Raw genomic sequence first — 25,540 nt, forward strand, 5'->3', positions numbered from 1 at the left:
GCTGTAATAAGAGAGGGTCGAGTGGCTGAGAGACGGCTAGTAACCGATAAGGCCGTCTTTTGTATTTCTCTGTTCCTATCCATGTCTTTCCTTTTGGTGTTGTACAAAAAATGTGTATACAAAAATAAGTAGCCCAATATATTCGAACCCCTCCTTTTTACAACGGCGTAATAACTGTGCCTTTATAACATGTAAGGACAACAAACGACACGACTTGATAATCCCATTCTAGTCCCATTCTCATTATAACTCAAAAAGCTTAGCTTCCACAAGGGGCAGTTTTAAAATGACTAGGTTCTGCCACCGAATTCGTCTGCGGTAATCCATAATTATTTTTGCGGCAAGTTTTGAATCGGTCATGATAAAATTATACCTATGTGATGTGTTAATTCAGGTTATAAAACATTACTACTTACCTAAAATTACATTAACTTATTTTTTTTTCTTTTTTTTACTTGATAAACTTGCGCTTGACAACTATCATGCCTTATGTAAAGCATTGATGCGGTCTAAGTTGGAGCGCGCTTGTCAGAAAATGCCTATTCACTCTTGCCTTGAAAGAATTCAAGTTGTATGAATCAGGAAACACTGACGCCGGAAGAGCCTTCCAAATTCTAAATTACATTCACATTTTGAACATTAGTAGGATACCAAAATTGATTAAGTCATTCATCGTTGTAACTTCGTGTGTGAAATATATGAGTAGACGCTAAATTTGTATACCTTGAGAGTAATGGCAATATGTTGAGGTTAGTAACGAGTGAAAATACGTACTTTCTCAACGCGCTATGTTTACAGATAAAACACCTGTGGAGATTGTAATTACTTTTATTATTCTACATAAACGACATTATAACAAAATTTAAATGTATGGAAATGTTCATCTTATTACTACAAATTACTTATTTAAAAATTAAAGTTTCTTTCAAGATTTATAATATGTACTTACAATAATTCAGAAAACGAAAAATGTCATGTCATTTATAGTTAATTATCCGAAAACTTTCTTCTATTCAATGAAAAACTTTTTTATGACGCATAATACATTGGGATACAGTTAATGTGGGCTAATCCCTATAGTATAAAGACATTTATTTAGGATAGCAATTCATTTAAACTAGAGATACACATTTTTATAGCCAAACATTAAAAAATTAAGTGTTTGTCAAGGCAGTAAAAAATAATACGTATTTTTGACGATTATCGCACGCATAGATTGAATAAAAGGTGAGGCGTTTGTGGCGAGTGTTCGCATCGCGTGTAGAGTGTCCTTTTACTTACATACTTTTAACACTGTTCAGGTAAATGAAAGAAAACGCCTCTTTTGTCAAAACCATCTCACAGCGTGCCTCAACGCCAAAACACACGTGGTAACGCGCTTTTAGAAATACAGTGTAACTTATCAAGTTAACAAACTCTAGTTCGGATTTAAGTTAGTCTGTGAAGTTTTTATGAAGATGAAATGACGTTTGATAAAAAAATTTCAGATTAACGCTAACGTGGCTCTTACGTAAGTTTCCATGAAACCTAAGATACGGAGCACTTACACACCAAGTGCTCAAGAGGGTACTTACCTTAGTTAGGAGATTCCTAATTATTTATTACTTATAAGTTTGGCCAATTTTAGTTTATAATATAGTAAATAAGATAATTGTTATTGTTGTAGCTATGGATTTTCATCTTAACTAAACGTAATTATTATTATTATTAAGATGACTGAACATTTTTAAAAACGTGGCAACGCGGTTGGTCTCGCTACAAACGCTGTAGTTACGTGTGACGTGACTTGTTTCACTAGCATCATCTTAAAAAAGCTTTCATGCTACCGGCTGAATACTGAAACGTCAATTATTTATTATAGTAAGATATATTATACAACACATTATAACATTCCTGGTTGTATACATTTTGAACGAATTACACATAACACGTCTAAAAGTGTATCTCAAGCTTAAAGTAATCGTTCTTTAAGCACAATATAAAACCAAATCACTTATTCCTTATCTATAATATAAGAAAGTAGAAATAAATTGAGAAGTTGGAATACCATTAACACCAAGTTCACAACGCTAAAGCGAACAGTCTATAGAGTTTGCCTTATGAAATTAATTACAATATGGCTTAGAATCTTGTATAGTTGTGCGAGCGCCGCGGAGGACGTCCTCGGCCGCGCATGCCTCGGCCGCGTGGCCCGCTTTCACTATCTGTAAGAATATTAATAATGTTATATCTGTAAATATTGGTGAAATTGGTGTGCAAGTAAAAGAAATACTAAATTGATCTGGAAGTAGTATATTTCCGCTAACACGTGTTGCCAATTCGAAGGTAGGAATAGGTATGAAATGCGTCTTCAAATGTACCTACTACCGCGAACAAAGATCCAAATTTTACTCCCACTTCAATCCTAGACCTACTTACAAAACACAAACAAATAAGCAAAATATGGAATAAGTACACTTTGTAGGTAATGAGCATACAATCACTTTCCTCATAAGTATACATTAATATATTTGGTAAAATAATGTATACCTATAAAACATTATCCATTTACACGTATCATCATCATATCAACCCACAGGCCCACTTAATGGCAAGTGTCTCCTCCCTCAGTGAGAAGGGGTTAAATAGTCCATCACACTGGCCCCATTACGGGTTGATAGACTTCACACACCTTTGAGAACATTTTGGAGAACTCAGGTATGCTGGTTTCCTCACGATGTTTCCGCTGAAGCAAGTGATATTTTAATTGCTTAAAACAATTAAGAATATTGATAATAATAACTATGTCTTTGATGGCCGACTGGCGCAGTCCAAGGCCGTGGGTTCGATTCCCACAACTGGAAAATGTTTGTGTTATGAACATTAATGTTTTTCAGTGTCTGGGTGTTTATTTATCTATACTATTCATGAAAATATTCATCAGTCATCTTAGTACCCATAACACAAGCTACGCTTACTTTGGGGCTAGATGGCGATGTGTGTATTGTCGTTATATATTTATTTATTTAGGCAGGCTTCGGCTGTGGCTAGTTACCATCACAAGACGTAAAGTCAAGGGATACAGCGTTCCGGTGCGATGCCGAGTGGAAACCCAATAGGCTTATGGGTTTAATACAACTGTCATATTCATTAAAGCATCATCACTTAACACAAAGTGGTATTGCAGTTGGAGACTGACTTGTAGTAGAATGAAAAAAAAAAATTGGATGCACAGACAGCATTATGTACTAAATTTGTAGTGTGATGATGGTGATAACTACATACGTTAACTAAAACTATGAGGGTTCCAAAAGCTCCATGTATGGAGTGGTAGCAAGCCATGGCCACAGCCTACCATCGGATCAGACCAGCGGAAATTCAGTAATTCAATAATCATCCATAGATTGTTAGAGCATAATATGCTAGTAACAATTTTTCCTTAATTACTCAAGTTAGTTCTGATTAATTTAATTAAATATCGCAAAAAAAAAACGATGACCAAGATGATGAAAACAAACACCAAGCCGCCATACTTATTATCTGCCCATAGTTATTTACATTAAAACTAATAACTTTTGTTCTACAACATATTTTTTAAAGCGATTATTTGTGAAATTACCGCTGCGACGATAGGATCGAGTGCGGAGACGTTGATCGCAAGTTATTGTGAGAGCTATTGTAGGGTACCCATAATTATCTTTTCCGGGGACTTATCTTTTGTAACGGCTAATTTCTGTATCCTTCAGTAAAACAAAAGTAAAAAATATATGTTCACAAATTTGGTTTATGTATGACATGTTAAAATATCCGCACTGAAAAAAATATTATAATGGAAAATAATGGGGCCAGAATAGTTACCAGCGGCGCGCATCCAACGTTGGTGCGTCGGGTGCTGAGACGGCGCGGGCCGGCGCGGTGCAGCACTTGCTTCCGCTTCGCGACCCTCTTCTGCGACCTGGGTGCATTACAATTGCATTGTTAGTAAAACAAAAAAAAACGATTTACAGGCAGAATTAAGAGCATAGAGAAACCGTGCACATAACTAATATTGAAGCATCAATAACCACTCCACTCACCACTCACTCACTCACTCACTCACTCAACTCACTCACCACTCACTCACCAAACACAGTAGTGTTCCACGAACAGGCTGTTAGTCACTTTATTTCATTAAGCTGTTGACGGTAATTATTTTACCTCTAATGTTAATGTTTACCAAATAAACTACAAAAAAATATTTAAAAAAAAAAAAAATGCTACTTTGGGTTACATTATTGTTTATTTTTTAATAACAGCTTGACAGATTTCGATAAAATTTAAATGGGACCACCTGAAATGTATGCCCTTTAAAACAAAAAATAATTTTTCAAATCAGTTCAGGCATCTTCGAGTAATCTGGTAACATACATAAAAAAAAAGAGAAGAAAGTCTGTTAAAAATGGGGAAAATGAGAAAAAGTTTGTCAGCCAGCAATATTCCGCAGGTGTAGAGTGAGACGTGCGCTGGGCTTTTACACTGTTTTTGGAAACAAAACACTTCATGCATCGCTGCATGAAGGTTGTCTATGTTCTTAATTCTGTTGATTAATATAAATGTCACGCCAGTATCATCAGAATATCTAGACCATATCTGGGCCACATCCCGAGAAATGAGGCATGAGCGAACTGCTCCAACTCAATGGTGGGCACAGTAGAGGGCAAACAGCACGTTCGAAGAAGTAAGAAATCCTGGTTGCGCAACATTCTCGAATGGACTAACATGGAAAAATTATTTTGCTTTGCGCAAGAACGCGAGAAGTTCGCCGGGCTGGCGGCCAACTTCCAGCAGTGGAGAGGCACAAAAAGAAGTAGATACTCGGAATTATTAGTTTCTTTGTGCATTAATTCGAATTAGTTTCATCATCACCATATCAACATACATACGACATAGATTTTCCTTCAAAATACCACTCAGATATAAATCTTGTACATATACAAGACTAATATGCAGTGGTATTTTAATTTTTAAGAGTACGTTACGAAGTACTATATAAGATTGCGAAATAATGCATAGAGGTAGCTTGAGTCCTGCACTTTTCATTCCAGGAAAACCAACGGTTCTCGCGGAAGTAAGTCGCGGGAAACATCTTGTTATAGATACTATTGGCTAGGAAGAGTAAGAATATAACTTAGGATCAGTGGCGTGCATAGATGGTATGCAGATGATATAAAATGGAGAAAATCTCCAGTAAGAGTTATAAAAAGCCTATCCTAAGTATTTAAAACTCGTACTGCTGGTTTTCTTCATTTAATATCATCTGCACGCCCTGTGCATACCCTCTATGCACGCCACTTCTTAGGATAGTGAGAAATGTCTGTGTCGCTACGTCACAGATGTGTGAACTCACCTGGTGCGGCGATGAGGGTTCACTACCCTGCGAGCTGACTGCAGCGGCTTCCTCTTCGCCTCGAGACTCCTCCCACTCGCGCGACTCTGCGCCTTCTGCTCCTGTCATCATCATCATAATCATCATCAACAACAACACCATCATCATCATAACAACCCTTTAGAGGGCCACTACTTTACGGGCACGGATTTCCTCCCACAATAAGAAGGGTTTAATTAAGCTAGTCCACTACGCTGGCCTAGTGAGGTGGATTGGTGGACTTCACACGCCTTCGAGAACATTATGGAGAACTCTCATGCATGTAGGATTCCTCACGATGTTTTTGCTTCCCCTTCGAAGCATGCGTTATTTTAATTAATTAAAAAAAAGGACTGTAGTACTATCATATTGGAAGCTACTATAAATTTGCATTTAGACGAAAATTTTCGCATTCGTTTATTCACATAGTTTTACTCTTTTTTTTAATGCATCAACATTCATAATACAAATTAGCCCTTGACTGAATTCTCATCTGGTGGTGAGTGAAAATGGTAATAGGTTAATCTGTTATCCCTGGATATGGCAGTTATATTAATATTAATCCAACACCCCTAATCGGTTTATACGCGACATCGTACCGTATCGCTAAACCCCATGAAGGCTTCCACCAGACGAGACCAGAGAAAATTCAGAAATAATAAATTCCCAAATCTTCCTGCCGGGAACCGGACCCGAGACCTCCAACTTTAAACAACACAGCGCTAACCACTGCGTAATAGTGCATGTAATGTAATGCACACAAACATACGATGACATTCATTGAAATAAAAAAAACCGCGTAAACAATTGTGTTGGTAACTCTTCAAGGGAACAACACAGGCAACCCAAAGTTGTGTTTGTCGCAAAAGAGAGAAGTGAATTTTCTTAAAACGAACTTCCACCGCTACACGTCTTAGGAAGATCGAACCGCCCGACCGATGGTAGAGCCGAAGTCTTAACCACTTGGATATCCTGTCTGAGTTGTTTACATAAATAGGGTATTGAGTGAACTAAAAATATCATATGTGCTGGTGTAATCATTAAAGATTATTATTATTAAATATTATCTCATTCCACAAGTAGAAAATATATATATTAAGTATACATTTTCAATACAAAATAAATTAAGTAAGCTCTGTTTAACATCTTGTGACGAAAAAAGAAAGTCAACCAATCGATGGGGGGTACATATGGATTACACGAGAGACAGTTTACCATTTTTTTACTTTTTTATAGACTTGTGCGTCACAAATTGGAGTAAAATGACGCAGATCGGAAATTTTCGCGTCATTTTTATTTATTCAAATTCGTTGATTGAATTTCGTTTCAAATACTGACAATTGTGACGAAATAAACATTTATAAGTTTTTAAATAGTATTATTATATATTAATCTCTCTATAACCATATTTAGAGACAGTAAAAAAAGCAGAAGACATCGTGATAATTCATTGTATGTAGTTTAAATGGTATACTCACGGGCATGCGGTGGTGGTAATGCAGCGGCGAGGTCGGCATGCGTGTCGTGGTGGCTGGCGGCACCACCCGCCTCCGCGAAGGTAAACCGCGCACCCGTTCCTTCCACACTAGCGGCACCCGCGCCCGGCCCGCCTACCGGCGACACTACCGCTTCGCCGAACCTAATGTAAACAGTCATATACATTTATTGTTCTATTAAGATGCTGAGTGCTGTCAAATGAAGTTTTTTTCCACTAGATTTTAGCCCTCGACTACAATCTCACCTGATCGCAAGTGATGATGCAGTCGAAGATCGTAGCGGGCTAACCTGTTATTAACGAGTATGGCAGTTGCACAGTTAACAGTGTGTTTCTAAACAACACACCGGAATGCTAAATAGCTTAGCACGTAGGCACGTCTTTGAACCAGACCAGAAAAAAAATCAGAAGTTATGAATTCCCAAATTACCCCTGCCGGGAATCGAACCTGTGACCTTCAACTTAAAACAACAGCGATCACCACTGCACCAAAAGAGGAAGAAGAGGGAGGTTGTAAGAACTTAAACTATTAACAAATAATATATGTAGTTTTTTACAGCGAAATGCTACTCTGCTGCTCTTTGCCATTCACTTCAATTACTTGCAATATGCAAATAAATAATTAGTTATCCCTACATTTAAACTTACTATTTTTTTCCCCATCCCCAAGTTAATATAAATAACTAAAAAAATCCTTACAACATATTTTCGTGAAATTTTACTATAATTGTGTACAGCGGATAAGATCAAAAACAGAAATGCGGTCAAAGGTAACATAACTTTTTATGATATAATAACATGAAAATGGTGCATTTTTGCTTACCCGTCATTTCGCCTAGGAACATAAAGAGTAGGAGTTGAAGGAACTATGCTATCGTCGCCGTCATCAGCACCGCCACCTCCGAGGGAAAGGGTTCCGCTCGCTGCCAAAATAAAAAAAATATCTTAAGTTATTTCAATCATTTTATAGTATAGCCAGCCGTCAATAAGAATAATTTAAAGTTTAGTTTTTTTTTAAGTCAAACAAACGTTTATTTTAAGAATCGATAATGCAAAATATTTAGGAAGGAAGGCAAGGGGCAAACATCTTGCTTAAAAGTAGTTTCTCGTAACTTCGTTTGCTAAAAACTTTAAGTAAGATTCCAATGCCAGCTTTAATCCTGCGTTCTACACAATGTACCCCGTCACACCGTTTCGCATCCAAGTGCTATATACAAACAAAAAAAAACAAACACTGCAGCCTTATAAATAGTCAATCAATCAGTCGGAGCGAAATTTGCGTAGAGGATCTGTTTGGTGTAGAGTATGAAGATTTAAGATATTAAAAATTACACCATGCAGATACTCCTTAACGGCAGACTGGCGCAGTGGGCAGCGAGCCTTCTTTCTGAGTTCTGGGCCCTGGGCTTGATTCCCACAACTGGAAAATGTGATATGATGACAATATATGTGATATGATGAACATGATTGTTTTTCGGTGTCTTGGTGTTTATCTGTATAATATTATAAGTATTTATGTGTTTTATATTCATAAAAAATATATTCAACAGCTATCTTAGTACCCATAACACAAGCTACGCTTACTTTGGGGCTAGATGGCGATGTGTGTAATACTAACTCCTGTTTTTCGTAGAATATAGCAAATTAAAGTAAATTTTCATAGCAACTAATTTTGGTTACGCCGTCATATCATTCAGTTAATGGGGCAAACGGTATCGCCGTTGACGGACACGTCGCGGAGGTCGTCGGTATCATTGGTACGTACGCTCGGTGCCGCTGCTGATGGCCTCAATCTGTTGGATGGCGGGCGCAGGCTCGCTGTCCGGTTCACGCACAGCGCTCGCTCTGCTGTCGCCTCGCGCACTGTCCTCGCCTTCCACACCGCCCGCGACCGGAGACTGCGCCGGAGATTCCTGTATCGCACAAATAAATAAATAAATATACAACGACAATACACACATCGCCATGTAGCCCCAAAGTAGGCATAGCTTGTGTATGGACACTAATTTACACTGATGAATATTTTATTGAATAATGTACATAAATACTTATAACATACAGATAAAAACCAGTGAAAAAAAATCATGTTCATCATATCACAAATATTTTCCAGTAATAGGAATTGGTTCTGCATTGGATTCTGGAAGGAGTGTGTGTCAATCTTGCTGACACGATTACATGATCATCATTTTGACGACCTCTCTGGCGTCGGGGTCAGCGTCGTGGTTTAAAGTTGGGAGGTCCCGGGTCCCGGCAATTTCGGTAATTATAATTTGTCCTGAATTTTTCTGGTCTAGTCTGGTGGGAAGCTGCGGCCGTGGCTTTTTACCACCCTACCGAAAAAGGCGTGTCGCTAACCGTTTAAGCGTTTCGGTGCGATGACGCGCAGAAACTGATAAGGGGTATGAGTTTAATATAACTGCCATATTGCCTAACAGGTTAACATCATCATCCAATATGTATATATGATAATAAATAATTGTGCATTTCTTATTTTAATTTAGTAATAATATTCATTTGTGTAGGTTTTTTTTTATATCTTTAATTTGTGTAGGTGCGCTGTCCGTTTCTTGTTACGCTTAGGTTGTTTTTAAAATATCACTCTTAGTGATAAGGCCGCCTTTGCACGCTAACAGTATGTACTTAGTTGCAATATAGTTAATCTATCATCATTTACACACAGTTTCCCTGAGATTTTCTAACTACGCGGCATTATTATAGTGCACAAACACAAGTGCACTTTTTAAACTTTCACTCTCAGTTCTAGACGGCAGCTCCGATTCGACCGGAGAGAGATCAGTAGGGCTAAATGTACAAATTTTATAGAATTTTATTCAAGCGTTTATCCGCCCGTTATTGGTCATAAGAAGCCTATATTAAAAAAAAAATTTACCTGCCGAGCTGCGTGTTCAGCATCATCGCCTTCTACTTCCTCTTCTTCTTCCCCTCCTTCAACTTCCTGTTCTTCTTCCATGTCTTCATCTTCTTCACCCTCCTGTTAAACGGAAACCTTGATTTCAATATTTACAACTGAAGCTAAATGCATTCGCAATTAGTTATAAATATAAAATTAATAGATTTAAAATGCATATAAAAAAGGGTAGGTAAAACACTAGAAGAAATATAAAATTATTAATGAATATTATATATGTAAATGAATGTAAGATTATTCATAAACAGAAATAATGTAAAATAACATATGTATCAAATAAAATCTAAAACGACTAACTACCGCAGCGAGGCATAGCGCCAAGATGCTGGCAGCATTGACTGCTCTAGTATAGATCGGTAGACTAGTCAACCCTTTTTAATAATTCTCGAAATAAAGAGCCCCCAGGTAACTTCGTACCGAGGATATTTTAATACTTATTATCCTATTCCGGTCTAAGAGGAATCCAAAAAATTAAATTTCATAAAAAGTGGTCCAGCCGTTATAAATGGTGTAATTAACACAACTTTCTTTCATATATATAGATAACATTTTAGGTTTGCTGACATAATTATTTTTTTTATAATTTTTATTTTAAAACACGTTTCAGTATTTGTTAAATTTAGTTTCGTGGTTCATACTAAACTAAAAAAAATTGTATTAGTTATCCTTTTCGACAAAGAACATAAATTAAGTTGAGTGCTTCTACTCAGTACCAGACAATTTAGTTCAATTTAACAAAATCGGAACTAATGGTATTTTTCTCAAACATCATCATCATAATTCTTGACAATACTCAAGTAATTCAGTCGTACCCTCAAATCAGTGCCAATTTCTATCAATTGTATTGAGTGGAGTTAGTAAGATAACTTAAGATACTTTACCCTGTACATTGTTCCAGTGCATCGCTCGTCGTCTTCCTCGGAATCAACTACGATAACGCCCTCGTCGTCTTGATCACAACGCGATGATGTTGGTACTTGGTACTCTACCTCCACTGAACGTTCGAAGCCCTATCAAACCAATTTATGGAGTTACTAGCTGTTGTTTATTGTTTCTTAATTATGTGTTTTCCTGGGATAAAAAGTAGCCTTTGTCACTCTCTGTAACATGGGTTACTTATATCTGTCTTATCAACTAACTCAATGCCATTAATCAAGTAGATTGGTTACTTAGTTGGGGCGTAAATTAAAGACAAATAAACAAAAACACTTTCAAATGTATAATATTAGTAGTCTTTACCTTGTACCTATTTTGCTCAGAAAAAGTTATCTTACAGTTATAACATTATAACATTTAGTTTTTTCAGAATTACTAATTTAATAATAATAATAATAAAAATCTTATTTAATTATCTCAAATGATTCTTTAAGTTTTATTTCGTTAATAAAAAAATATTTATTAATAATATCAGAACACTTCTTCACTTCACATCTTATATTCTTTTTAGTTTCAGTTTATTCTTTTAGTGCACCCTTTAGATTAAAAACGATAATATTAACGTACATTTTATACAGCGTGACCGTATATCGGCACCCTAGGGTAAATGTGACAAAATAGTTTTCGTTTAATAACTCAGATGACCTCATATCATATACAGCTTAGGTCCTGATATAAAATATATCCCAAAAAAACAAGATTTAGATAGGTGCATTTAAAAAATGAAAAAAAAAAACTAGCGAAAATCTGACTTTTTAACACTTCGTGTCCGTGTGATTGCCAGTAAAAACACACCTGAACTCTAGTACGCTTAGCAGTCAGAGGTCGCTGTTGCAACCGACGTTTCTGAGGGCGGGCGTCAGGCGGCGCGTGGGAGGTGCTGACGCCCAGTGGCGTCTGGGACGTGCTGACACCGGGCGCCGTGTGAGACGTGCTGACACCCGGTGCGGCGTGAGATGTGCTGACACCCGGTGCGGTTTGGGACGTGCTTACTCCGGGTGCGGTGTGGGACGTTGTGACACCTGGATCCATTTCCGTTATATCGAAGATTAATATCAATAGCCTATAACAGTCCACCACAGGACAGTAAATGATGGTAGTAGCGTAGAGAACTCTGCTGCCCGTTTACGTTATATACATTGCAGCAGCAGTTGCAGTGGGCAGCGATCCTGCTTTCTGAGTAAAAGGCCGTGGGTTCGATTCCGACAACTAGAGAATGTTTATGTGATAAACATGAATGTTTTTCATTGTCTAGGTGATGATTTGTGTATAATAAGTATTTATGTATATTATTCATAATATATTCATCAGTCATCTTAGTACCAATAACGTAAGCTAGCTTACTTCGGGGCGATGGCGATGTATTTCCGTAGTATATTTATTTATTTATTATTATTATTAAAGTCAACATTCGTAACGTTTTTTGGGAACCAATTAAGTACGCCGCTTCATAAAGCTTTTATTATTTACTTCTTTTTAGTTTTTAAAATTAACAAATGCTTGCTAACGTTAAATTGCATTTACAAAGAAGGTAAATGTTTTATACCTGTGTATTATCATTAATACTGTTGGATTACTATTAAATAACAAATAATTCTGTCAAATTCTGTCTGTTGAAAACAAGCAAGAACGACAAGATCTAGGTAAGCAAGCTCTGCCTTAGGCGGTACATTAAAAAAAAATTATATATCTAAAAGCTAGAAGTAGTTTTCATATAGAGATCCAAGCGTAATGTGGATATGGTGGTGTGTAATGTGTAATTATGAATAGACGTTATAAAAGTGCATAATTTTTATTTAATTGTGATAAAAAACCTACCAGGAGCTGTATGCGAAGTGCTGACTCCGAGTGCCGTATGCGATGTGCTGACGAGAGGCGCGGCGTGCGAAGTGCTCACGCCTGAAGCCTGGCCGGTCGCAGAGGCTGAGGTCGGGCCCCCACTTATTGCGCCTGCAAAAGGATGCGTATTATTACTGAGTATAACATGTACTGTTTTAAATACAGGATTAAAGCGGGCATTAGTGTGCGGATAAAAAATAAAAAACGTTTCTTAACATTGAACAATTTTACAATATGATATGATTTCCGTTGGTACCCTACACTAGGCAAGCCCTTTTTTAATATAAATCAGAATTCGTTAACCTCTTGGTTATCAAATTCAACTGCAGATCTCGAAGTCCTGTGTTCGATCCCCCGATCGGCCCAATTAATAGAATTGGGGTTGTCTATCATTAAAATTCTTAGGTGAGCGCTGTGGTTTTAAGTGGAAGGTTCCGGGTTTGATTACCCGCAGGGGCAATTTTGGAATTTTATCTGATCTGGAGGCTTCCGCTAGCTAGTTACCACCATGATTAAGCGTTCCGGCACGAGGTCACGTAAAAACCGATTAGGGGTATTGTTTAAATATACCTGGCATACTCCCAAACAGAGTTAGCCCGCTACCATCTTAGACTGCATCATCACTTACCACCAGATGAGATTGGAACAGCCTGTTAGTTATCTATAGTACGCTCATCGCACAAATTTTCAGATCCCAGTTCACGCTTTTAATCGTGCTAAAACTAACTGCTCCCTGCTGAGCCTATAGAAGTTATTTTTTATATTTCGGCAAATATGCCATTATAAATGTGGGTACCAGGTGTAGCGGATGCGGATGCGGGTTGCGGCGCGGCGCTGGTTACGCTGGCGACAGGTGGCGCGGAGCTCACGGCCGGCGTCACCACGGCACCGGAGCTGGCTCCGCTCGGCTGCTCTATACGCGGCATCACCAGAGCCACCGCCTGTAATGATGATAAGACTGAGAAACAGCTTCGATATATGAGTAGCTTGCAGAAAATTACTACCAATCGCTGAAAACAGTATTATTTTCTTGAATGATTAATGCAATTTTAATACCACATTTCTGTGTCTAGAGATAAGAAAAAAACAAAATAGGATATTATAAAGTATTAAAGTTTGGTACTCCTTCAAGCCGATTATCTGAATTAACTACGCTATCTATCTTGTAAAATTCAAAAGTTCAAAAACCAATATCAATATGGAGAGAAGTTAATAGTTTAATCTGTGAAAGCACGTATTAATGGACTCATTCTGAAGACCACGCAGGTGAAATCGCGGGCAGAAGCTAGTAGTAATTTTTAATTATCGTAAGCTTTTACCTGTTGCGGTGCTTGGGAATGTGATGAAGACTGTGCAGTGTTGTCACTGGAACCTGAGCTGCCCATGCCGGCTTCACTGGTGTCCAAGTCCTGCAAAAGTTATAACCGTACCAGTGGTAGAGTCACTGCAAACAGACTGACTTGACGTTTTAAAAGTTCCTATAACAGTTTATATTTGAAATAAATGAATTTTGAATTTTATAACGACGCTATTCTAATTTTACCATCGAACTTCTAGGCATCGTATGGATCTGCATCGTTACGTGTTGACATCGACATGATCACGTACGGATGTGCTTTGCTGCCTCGTTACTAATCATCATAATTATGAGCACGGGTCTCCTCTAACAATGAAAAGGGTGTAGGACGTAGTCTACCACGCTGGCCCAGTGCGCATTGGTGGACTCTACACGCCTTTGAGAACATTATGAACAACTCCCAGGCATGCATGCTGTCCTTCACCGTTGAAGCAAGTGATATAAGTTAGAAAAATTGAACTGCGTGCTGGGATTCGAACTCGGCCCCCCGAAAGTGAAGCCGAAGTCCTAAGCACTAGACTATCATTACCGCTTATTAACCCGCTGTTAATATAAGTATCTTTTTATTTTAAAGTCATCCTTTTTAAAGGGGGAATAGGCGAATAGTAGTGACAGTAAGAGAAGCATTTTCAGTACAGAATTTTGATGCTGGTTTTAAAATTCGATTCAGCACAGAACACGTATTGAGATACTATGCATATTTTGTCAATGTTTGATTAAACCAAAGGTGTACTAATAATGCATTTTATGAAAAAAGAGTCGCATAGGAGGATTAACATAGGTAAACGCTTTACATGTTATGCTATAATTTGATGACCCGTTTATACTTCACTTTCACGGCCTGCAGCTACGACGGGTAGTACTATTGAAGTATTCTCCGCTTATGATATAATACCGGTTTCCAGCAACTTACATCCGCGTACTTATCTTCTGATAAGTTACTTTGTTCTATACAAACTTTGATTCTACGACACACCTCTACTGGGTCATGTGTCCGAGGTAAATAATCGAGCCTATACCGCCGAAGTAGGTTCAAATTTTGAGTGCAGAGATAACAACGATTACTGGGTTGCAGAGAGTATTGCGCTCTTCACGATAAAGTGGAGATCTCAAATTAGTAGTGGTCAAATCAGAAATTAGAAGATACTAAGAACTACAGTATACCAACATAGCTCAACGGGTCGCAAAGCGAAAGTGGCAATGGGCATCAAACGAGTCTCTGGGAGCCGTTGGAAACAAGCAGCCAAGAACTGTGCATTTATGAAGTCTCTACAAAAGACCCAAATCCAACAATGGACGTCAATTGAATTCAATTTTATTTATATGCTGATACAGGTAAATAAGTGTTACAGAAAATCAATCGTTTGGTATGAAGATAATGACGGCCGAGTGGCACAGGGATGGATTCCCACAAATGAAACATGATTTTTTTTCCAGTGTCTGGATATTTATCTGTATGTCATAATATTCATCAGTCATCTTAGTGCCCGTAACACAAGCTACGCTTAATTCGGGGCTTGATGCCCAAAGGTAAATTTAAGTTAAAAGGTTAACTTCAATTTGCAAAAAAAAAAATCTCTAAAAAGGATTTTGCTTTTTTTACAAATTTTTTAAGACGGTCATGTCGAAATTCCTCAAAAAAATCCAAAAAGAGTCATAACTCCAAAACTCCAACTCGAAAAATCGCGGGTACATGGGGGTGATTCGGGTACTCCACAACATATCGGACCAAATTTTTTTTTTATTACGTGAAATGATGCTGAACGGCAGTAGCAGTGGAATATGTCACTACATGTTTATGTTATTATTATTGTTATCGAGATGGAAAATCTGGATACCTGCGTGGATTCTGGCGGCGCCACCGAGGCAGCAGAGACGGCGGCCGCGGAGGCAGCGGAGGCGGTCGAGGCAGCGGAAGAGAGAGAGGCACGGGGCAGAGGACGTGACGAAGAGGCCGGCATGTATTCCGTGCTGTGCGCGTCATGCGGTGCTGTGGGGCCCACTTGCGCCATCGGCCGGATAGACGCCAGCGGAGTCTCGCCACCGCGTCGACTTGCTGATACACTTTGCTGTGCTACACCTGATGTTAATAAGCAACTTTAATGAAGAAAATCTCAGCGCTTAATTAAGAATTTATTATTTCTGAATTTTCTCTCTCCGGTCTAGGAGGCTCGGGCCGTAGGCCGTGTTGGGATGAAACCGATTAGGACTACGGGTTTAATATAACTGCCATACTCCCTCACATTTGAGCCCGTTACGATCTTAGACTGTATCATCAATTGCCACCAGGTGAGTTTGCAGTCTAGGGCTAACTTGTAATAAAATTAAAACTTTCAAACTCAAACACCTAATTCATTTTATTTAAGAGTTCAAGAAGTGTTCAACGTTACAGGGCTATAAAAATTTTACATTTCTATGTGATCTTGATTTTCTATGGATCTTTTTATCAATACCTGGCTTTGAGACAACTGGAACACTTCAAGAGTATATAGGTAGTAATATATATTAAACAAAATAAATACAGTTGAATATAGACCCGTCTTTTTGGAGTGGAAAAAATACAATGCTTACAATTTACATTAAACTTAATTTACTATAATCTGCGACAACCTGGCAAAACTATATGACGCAAGGTGTAATAATTTTTCTTTATATGATACAACAACACATAATGCAACCGGTGGATGCTAAATTTCTTCCAGCAAGGAAAGTGCTGCTTTTCCTGAAGGCGACCAACGCTTGCTGGGAGATCTAGACAGCGGCGTCACAATAGATCGTAGCCGGTCGACGTGACACCAGGGATCAGACGAACCTGAGCCGCAAGCAGAAGAAGAAGAAGAAGAAGATGATACAACAAAACCACCGATCCAGTAAACCTAACTTAGAGTTAACATTAGTATACAAAAATGCAACTTACCAGCCATAGGTTTTATATTTGCTGTTGGAGGGTCAGTTGTAGTTTTTTCCGTTGTCGTCTGCTGTTTGGACGATGATGTTTGATTAGCCAATTGTCTTTGTAACATGTTTATTTTTTGCATTAGTGACTCAACTTCCTTGATTTTTTCAGCTTGAGCTTCCCCACGCTCTTTCTCTAGACGAGAGATACGACCCTCGTACTGTGATTTTATAAGTTCCAATCGAGCATCTTGTTCGTCACGTGTGCTTTGTTCGATGGTACCTATTTTATTTCGGGATTCATCCAACTCACGACTAAGAGTATTTTTTAACTCAGTTAACTGAACTATCTTGGTCTTCGCGTGTTTTAAAACTAGTTTGGCTTTTTCCTCTTTATCCATGTTTGCAGTCTTCAATGTCTCGATCTCTTGCTTTAACTTGTCGCTATTAGCTTTTTCGGCGTCTAACTGTTTTTGAACTTCCGTCAACTGCTCTTCAACTTTTTTTGTTATTTCTGCTACTGCAGCACCTGCAGCGGCTGCTTCACCTTCTTTCTTTTGTTTTTCCTCTTCTACTAATTTAAAAAGTTCTTCATATTGGCCTTTATACTTTTTAGCAATTTTACGAATTTGATTTTCTTTATTTCTTATATCGGTAAGAGAAGCTTCTCTATTATTTATTTCCTCAGAAAGCTTAGCATTTGTATCAGCTGCTGTGTTGAATTCCCCTTTAAGTTTGGCTAATTCTTCCGTCAACCGTGACATGTCATCTTTCAGAACTTGTAGTTCTTCATTAACTTTTTTGTTTTCTTCTACAACATTATTCTGTTGACGTGAAAGTAGTGTATACTGTTCTTCTAGTTTTGATTTTTCAATTTTTAGAGCACCTAACTCCTCACTAACTTTTCTAAGGTTTTCTTTCTCATTTGTTAGCATTTTAGCCAGAGTTTCTCTTTCATTTTGCAGACGTTTCCAGTCTTCAGGGCTAGTTTTGTTGGCACGTTCTACTAGAGCATTAACTCGTGTTCTCCACCTAGCACAATCAGCCTTCAAAGCAGTGTTTTCAGAGAGCAGTGTTTCATTCTTAGATGTGTAATCAGCTATCATTTCCTGCAGAGGTATTAATTGTTCTTCCAAAGATTTTATGGTCGATGTCAATTCTTCCACTCGATTACTTAATGCATCACGTTCTTCTCTCAAAATTCTATTACTGTCGGTCAACGCATTAAGAGTTTCTACTTTTCTCAAAATATCAGATTGTTTATTGACTGTTACCATACTAACTTCGGATTTCTCTCTCTCCGAAGCCAACGATAATTTACAACCATCAAGTTGTTTTTCGGTTATTTCTAATTGGGATTTTAATCTCATTGTCTCCGCTTGTAATATTTCAAACTTGGCTACTGTTATATCTTTTTCTTTTCTTAAAAGTTTAACAACTTGTAACAATTGCTCAGAAGATTTTCCATCTTCTTCACTAACAGATACATTTATATTAGAATCATTAGCAGATTCACTCATACTCTCCGAATAAGACCTAGACGCATGAGAGACAGACAACTGTGTACCTAATGCCTGTATTTGTTCGTGCAGCAGAGAATTTTGATCATTAAGATCTTTTAAGCGCTGACTTAGCTGCTCATTCTCACTAATAAGAATCTTCTCTCTTTCAATTAATGATAGTTTTTCTGCTTCCATTTTATCTACTGTATTGTTTTTCAAAGCAACAAGTTCATTAAGCTGGTTTTGTGCTCTTGATAACTCCTCTTTTACATTAGATAATGTTTGGATGTCTGAAGAATGTAAAATCATTTCATGTGTATATTTTTCTTCAGCCTTTTGAACTGTTTCTGATAATTTTGTCATTTCACTACGTGTGTCATCTAGTTCAGAACGACAGTTATCGTAATTAGTTAATGCGTTCTTTAATTCTTCTTTGACAATTACCAATTCATTTTTCAAACTGATGTTTGCAGTGGAATATTCACCATTAGCTTGAAGAGAGAGCTCTGCTTCTAATTCGGAACACTTATCTTCTAAAATTTGTAGCTTTTCTGCGTTTTCAGTAAGCTTAGCCTCAGTTTCTAATTTGTATTTTTCATATTCAGAGTTCAGATTTTTCAATTCCTTCTCAGCATTTTCAGCAATGTCACAATATTGTTTAATGTGTTCTTTAGCAGTGTTTAGCTGTTCTGAAAGAGACTTTAGTTCACTATCTCTATCTGACAATTTAATTTCGAGTTCTTTAATTCTCTTAACGGTATCTAACGATCCATCAGTGTTTGGTGAGAGCGCAACTTTTAGTTTTTTGTTAATTTCTTCATTCGATTTGTTTTTCTCAAGTAAGTCATTTCTAAGTTGTTGAATTTCTTTTCTCATTGCATCTGCTGCATCTTTCTCTTCCTGCATACGTGATTTTGCCGTAGCCGTTTGGCGCTCTAGATGAGCTGCTAGTTCTCTAAATCTATCCTGCTCTTCTTGCAATCTCCTTCGTAAAGCTCCACATTCTCGCGTAGCTTCATCAAGTCTCGTTTCTATTCTTGCGTGATTGTCGGCCTCAACGCGTTCCAAGCTAGTTTTTATCATTTCTAAATTCTTCAAAAGCAAGGATTGTCCATGTCGCTCTCTATTTATTATCTCCTTTTCAGTCTGCAAGCGCATTTCTGCATCTTTTAATAATTTATTTTCTAACTTTAAGTTTTCAACCTGTATTTCTGCAGATGCTAACTTTCCTTGTGCGTTCAAAACTTCATCTCTCAAATGTTGTAAAGAAACTTCGTGCTTAGCTATAGTGGCATTGTAGGCTTTATTTTTTTCTTCCAATGATGAAATTTGTTTTTTGTATGTTGCTATGTTGGTTTGCAATATTTTTAATCTTTCATTATTATATTCTGATGTTGAAGCACATTTACTATTTGCAGCTGTTAATTTCGCAATTTCTTGTCTCATGTTGTCAATCTGCTCAAATAACATTCTCTCATTAGTAACTTTTTCTTCTTTATAAGTTTTATATTCTTCTCTCAAGAGCTCGAGTTGCTTCTCAGTTTCCTTGAATTTGACTTCAAAATTTGAAACTTCCACTACAGCTGGTTTTGGAGATTTTTCTGGCACATCTACCATCATATGTAAATCATCCTTTTCTAAATCTGAAGTGTCTAAAACTGCAGACATTTCGTGACGCTTGCCTTTCATGTGATCATGATAAAGTTTTTTAAACATATCCCGTTGTCTTATAAGACCATTTACCATTTTAGTTTGTCTATCTTGGGCTTCAGTTAGTTCTGTAACTCTTTGCTTCAAAGTTTCTATTTTATTTTCCATTTCTCCACTCTCAAATTGTTCTTTATGGCGTTCTAAGTCCTCTTGTTTATCGGTTAACTCCCGAATCATCCGTAAAAGTTTTTGATTATTTGCCTGCAACTCTTGGATGTCACTAAAAGTCACTAATGTCTTCGATATAATTCGAGACGAACTCATGTCAGAGGAATTTGTAATATTAGTATTATGTGAAGAATCATGATCCCCGTTAAGCAAACCTCCTCGAGTGTGTTCTATTTCTTTTAATAAGAAGCAAACTTGCCTACCTAAGTCGGCCAGTTCTCCTTTTAATCGACTATTTTCTCGACTGTAGTGATTCGAAATTTTAGATGATTCACAGTAATCATCTCTCAATCTGTTACATTCAATAACCAAAGATTCTATTTGTTGCGTTAAAGCTACATTGCTCTCTTTTGCTTCAAGATATTCAGCTCTCTGTTTTTGCAATAAGGGGGCTTTTTCTTCTAATTCTTGTACTATCTTATTTATAGTTATATGAAGTTGTCTATTTTCTTCCTTTTTCTGGCTTAAGTCATCTGTGACTGATACTAATTGGGAATATATTTGAGTCAAAGACATGCCTGATTTCATAAGTTTACTAGCTGTGGCTGCAGATGGGGCCAGGTCACTGAGAGCCATATCAAGATTTTGTGCTGTAGCAGCTTTTAACAAATCATTAGCATGTTCTAATTCATTTTTCAATGAAGAAATAATTTCATTTTTTTTCTCCATAAGCTCTTCATTATCTAATTCAGCCTGTTTATATTTCGTTTCAAGATCACCATATTTCTCTGTGGCATCATTGAGTAACTTCTGTAATTCGGAAATACCATCAGTCAATTCTGTGGTTTTTGATTCAGCATCATCATGCATAGTTTTAAATAAATCAGACAATTTTGTTTTAGCGTCTAATTCTTTTTTATAATTTTCTGCCATTTTATTTTCTATTTCCCTTTGTTCCATTAAACGTTGTGTTAAGCTTTCAGCACGGTTATTTAAATTCTTTTTAATTTCATTCAATTGCTCGATTGTTTCATTAGCTGCTTTTAATTCTTCAATTTTTTCTGCAAGTTGTGTTTCCAAGCTTACTAGCCTACTAGTCTTATTAATTCTCACAGTTTGCAATTCGGATGTAAGCCTATTAACTTCTTCAGATAATGCAGTGATTTGAGAATTTAACAAAACCCTTTCTTGATCCAAGCGCTTTTCACGGTACTGAAGAGAAAGCTCTTTACTTTGAATTTCATCATTTAAAGCTAAAGCTTCACACTTTGAATCAATAGCTGCACGAAGTTGTTGAGACAACGATATTTCATTGGCAGTCAATCGTTCAATTTCGGTATCACGCCTTTGTAATATACGTGTTAAGTCATTTCGCTCATCAACTGCAGCATCTCTAGAGCTTTTAAGAGAAATGGCTTCATTTTCTAATTGTGTTATTTTCTCACGAGCCTTTTCTAATTCTGTGTTTAGAGATATAACTTGCTTTTCCAATTCTGTGATAGTTTCCCCAGATATCTGTAATTTTTTGGAAGCATCTTCATATTTTGCTGTTAATTCAATGATAGTTGCTTCAGTTGCTGCATTTTTTTCATCTAGAACAAAAGACAAAATATGCATTTCCCAAATGAATTAGTTACTAGCATTAAAGCTCAAAAATTTGTTTCTTTTACTGATTTTAATTAAAACTTAAAAAGAAGAGAAGTAGTGGTGATAGAACAGTGGTACGGACTTTGACATCACTTTCGGGGGTTAAATTCCGTCCCACTGGGCGATCGATCTCGAATCCCAGAACGTACCTCTAACTTTTCGATGTTATTTGCGCTTTATAAGCAATTAAAATATCACTCCAGTTCTGAGAGTTCGTTTATATGATGAATTGAAGCTTTTCCCGCCGATTCTAGCTAATTTGGTAACAGTTCACAAAAAAGCATTCAAGTTTTATAATATACTAGCACTTGGCATGCTTGGTGATAAAAAGTTACTTGCTATGCTTGGTTGTTCCCTTGACTTTCACAAAACTAATAAACTATATTATATAGTTATTAATCTAACAAAATGTTTTTTTTCCTGATAATGATTTAGAAAGTTAATATTAACTGCCTGTGCTAAGGTCTACATGAATAAAATATTTTTTTTTAATCATCTGCAGGCCAAAAAACCATGGTTGTTATAGTAGTACTTGAAACCAAAAAGTTTTGAAGACCACTAGAGACTGAAATTTTGGTTGCCAATTTTAATTTTTTTTTGCAATTGTGTACCTAATTTAATTTTTTTTTATTATATTTTAAATAAACATGAATACAAACAATACAATCTACAGAAGCATACTGAAGGTTGGGATCAAATGCCAATACTGTTGCATTCAAATAACTATAGTAAACTGAATAAGTTAAAAAAGAGAGAGAGAGTCTAAAAAGAGAGCTGGTATTATTTTCCACACAGAATACACACTACTAAAGACTTTTGGATTAAGTTTAGCTCCAGATTAGTTTACACCATTATTGGGATTGGCACCTTTATATATGTAACTTAATGTTGCTAACTTGGTTAAAGATGATTTCATGCAGATGATGAGAAATCATTGAACATAATAACATCAAAACATTGTTATCTTTGAAAATTAAGTGTATGTCTAGTGTAACATTTTGAAACTACTGTCTCTTATTATCCATAACATGTGGAGTTGTCACAACCCCACCTCTTACCGCAGGTGTTATACGAGGTGACTAAGGGAATATAACTGAAAACAGGGAAAGCAGCATCCTCTGTACTGCTACAACCATCGACTGCAATCACCATCCTGTCTGCCCAGCATGGTGATAATTTGTTAATTCTCTAGTCCAGTGGACTATTATTGGCTATTTATTGATGTTGATTGATGATCATCAATATTAATTTTAAAGATGAAAGTGTGTCAGTTTGTTTATCCTTACTATACAGTTTACGCCCTAACCAAATAACCAATCAACTTAATTTATGTAACATAGGCTGCTTTTTATCCCAGGAAAACAAACAGTTCTCATGGGATTTGTAAAATACCATAATAATAAAAGTGGACAAAGAATGCAGGCAACAGCTAGTGTTCATATAATTCTTTGAATGCTGATAGCCATAACCCATATGTTTCAAAATTACATATAAGAAATATAATGTAGTGTATAAAGCTCTACACACATTTACAATTTATCATAAAATAGAGCTCTATGATTTCACCTGTAAATACACAAATAATAATATTATGGTGTATAATGCTGTGCCATCAAGTTGTGATATATAAATGCATGGCATCAAATCCTTGTTGGTTAGGTGTGTTAATATCAGGCCTTTGATTATGCACAGGTTTACCCCAAAAAAAATATACCATTATTATATGAGCAATAGATAATAATTATTATTATATAGTATAATCATTATTAAATATAATTATAATAAACACTAAGTGGATATGAACAGTTGTGGATATGACTTGCTATATATGGACATAAATTTGTTCGTAAAAAGTAACATCTGTATTGTCTCTGAAAGGTACAGTAATAAAATTTGTAGGATTGAGTATATCTCTCGCTCTATATGGCCCTTAATTACTGTACATAAAAATTTAACATGTATTGTACGCATCTGTGCACCTATTTAAATGAAAAAGAAATATTTTGCTTTGACTGAAGATTGTGGCCCTGATGAGAAAACTTAGTAAATTGTCATCAACAGCTTCTGTTGGAGGCCATTTTGACGATTTGGTAGAACCAAACCTGAATTGAGTAAATATGCTATTCATTTTCAACTTACCAATGCATTTGTTTAAACAATGTTTTCAAACACATTTATAACAGTGAGGCAATAATAATATATGGTACAATTGATGAATGACATAATAACAATGTTTCTGTGTAATATCAAACCCTGCTTTCATCTCTCACAAGATAGAAAAATGAATGTTTATTTCTTTTGAACACTACACTTCCAAAAGTATAGAAGTAAATAGTAGCTTACTTATTTTTTTGAGTTTGATAATTTGTGCTACTTTCATATTAGTAGGATTATAGTATAATATGCTTGTTTTTATATATTTCATCCATTGTTTCCTACACACTTTGACTAATCTTCTTTAAAGAAATAACCACCAACATACATATTTTTTTATGCTGCTAAAAGGAAATAAACTACAGACTCTAAAGAATTGGTGAAAACACTGTATATCTTCAGTCACAACCAGCATTGCTTTAGGCAGATTGAATGCAGTGTGATCACTATTAGATCTAACAATTATTAGTGGTCACAAAATTAGTTACAGTTTTATTTTGTAATTTTTTCCAACATAAGTACCCTTATTACGCAACTTGGTTTTTAGCATAGGGTTAGTTGAAAGGATGTAGGGTAACATAGGCTACTTTTATCCCAGGAAAAACAGTTCCCACAGGATTTGTGCAAAGCCATGTGCACAGGGACAAAGAATGTGGGCTACAGACATTATTTTAATGAAAGGCTGGCACTATCCCATAAGTATAGTATCCAGCTCATCAGCCAATAATCAAATTTAAACAAACATTACTGCTTGCACAGGGGTTTATACTAGAGTGCAACCTAATAGTATACTGAAAGATAAGACCTACTAGATCCATCACAGTTCAGATAAATTCCTTCTTGTAAGCCTCTATGTGTTATTCGCTGGGTAAGCTGGAATCATTGCCAGAGAGTACAAACATAATTAAGACCTACCAACTCACAACATTATCCATAGGGTTAAATTAAGAAATAGTAATAATAATAGCAAATATGTGGGTACAGGTAGCGTCATAATTAATTGTAATAATATTTTATTTGTTAATTATTTCGAATTTTGTTAAAATTTTGATATATTTTCATGATAATAAATTTCATAAAATTACGTATTATGCATATAAGTTTTACCAATTTAGACAGATTTTAATGAGAAAAACTCCTTATTCTAAAAGAAAAGGATAGGCCGGCCACATACCTATTTGTGATTTACTGGTTTCATGTAGAGCCTTAGATGTTAGGTATTCTTCAAATTTTTGATCAATGTAAATGTTTATTTTATCGGCAACTCCGTTAGGTATATTAGCGATTTCTGTTTCTGATAAAGCATTTTGTAAATGATTTTTTTCACCGGCTTCCACACTCGCGGCTTCCATCTTTGTTACAGCACCATAGATGATAAAATAGAATATAGAGTGCAGACCAATCGAAAAAAACCAAACTGACAAAGCAATAACCTACCGTCCGAATGAGCCAAACCACAAACAGTTTTGTCGAAGAGGATACCAATGCTAAATACCAATACCAAAAGGTAATAGAACCAATGGAAGTATGGGTTAAAAGGTTAAAATACCAATTTAATATAATTCAAACGGCATGCGGCATA

At 36.4% G+C, this 25,540-nt stretch overlaps 1 protein-coding gene across 2 annotated transcripts; it reads right to left on the reverse strand.

Annotated features, from left to right (window-relative positions):
- Positions 1-812: 812 nt before the first annotated feature.
- Positions 813-25,341, reverse strand: LOC120630354 (nucleoprotein TPR). Of its 2 annotated transcripts, none has more exons than XM_039899557.1 (15): positions 25,133-25,341; positions 16,860-21,749; positions 15,781-16,022; positions 13,905-13,994; positions 13,382-13,526; positions 12,565-12,696; positions 11,542-11,768; positions 10,692-10,820; positions 9,772-9,873; positions 8,644-8,791; positions 7,702-7,801; positions 6,862-7,022; positions 5,366-5,466; positions 3,838-3,934; positions 813-2,204 (listed from the first exon to the last, which is right to left on the reverse strand). In XM_039899557.1, exons 1-15 carry the CDS (start codon positions 25,308-25,310, stop codon positions 2,122-2,124), a joined length of 6,825 nt encoding a protein of 2,274 aa, XP_039755491.1. In that variant the 5' UTR covers positions 25,311-25,341; the 3' UTR covers positions 813-2,121. The 2 variants fall into 2 exon arrangements, with proteins under 2 accessions (XP_039755491.1, XP_039755492.1); XM_039899558.1 differs by having other exon boundaries at positions 5,366-5,460; positions 25,133-25,310.
- Between the last annotated feature and the right edge of the window lie 199 nt (positions 25,342-25,540).

The sequence above is a fragment of the Pararge aegeria genome, chromosome 16 (genome assembly GCF_905163445.1).
Source record: "Pararge aegeria chromosome 16, ilParAegt1.1, whole genome shotgun sequence".
Classification (NCBI taxonomy): Eukaryota; Metazoa; Arthropoda; class Insecta; order Lepidoptera; family Nymphalidae; genus Pararge; species Pararge aegeria.

What these genes read in the sequence shown, in the direction of transcription:
- LOC120630354 (XM_039899557.1), bottom strand. Translation starts at nt 25,310, where the DNA reads ATGGAAGCCGCGAGTGTGGAAGCCGGTGAAAAAAATCATTTACAAAAT. An exon ending in CGCCGCCAGAATCCACGCAG is followed by an intron (nt 13,995 to 15,780) that starts GTATCCAGATTT and finishes TAACTTTTGCAG; the next exon opens with GACTTGGACACCAGTGAAGC. An exon ending in AACCCTCATCGCCGCACCAG is followed by an intron (nt 3,935 to 5,365) that starts GTGAGTTCACAC and finishes TAATGCACCCAG; the next exon opens with GTCGCAGAAGAGGGTCGCGA.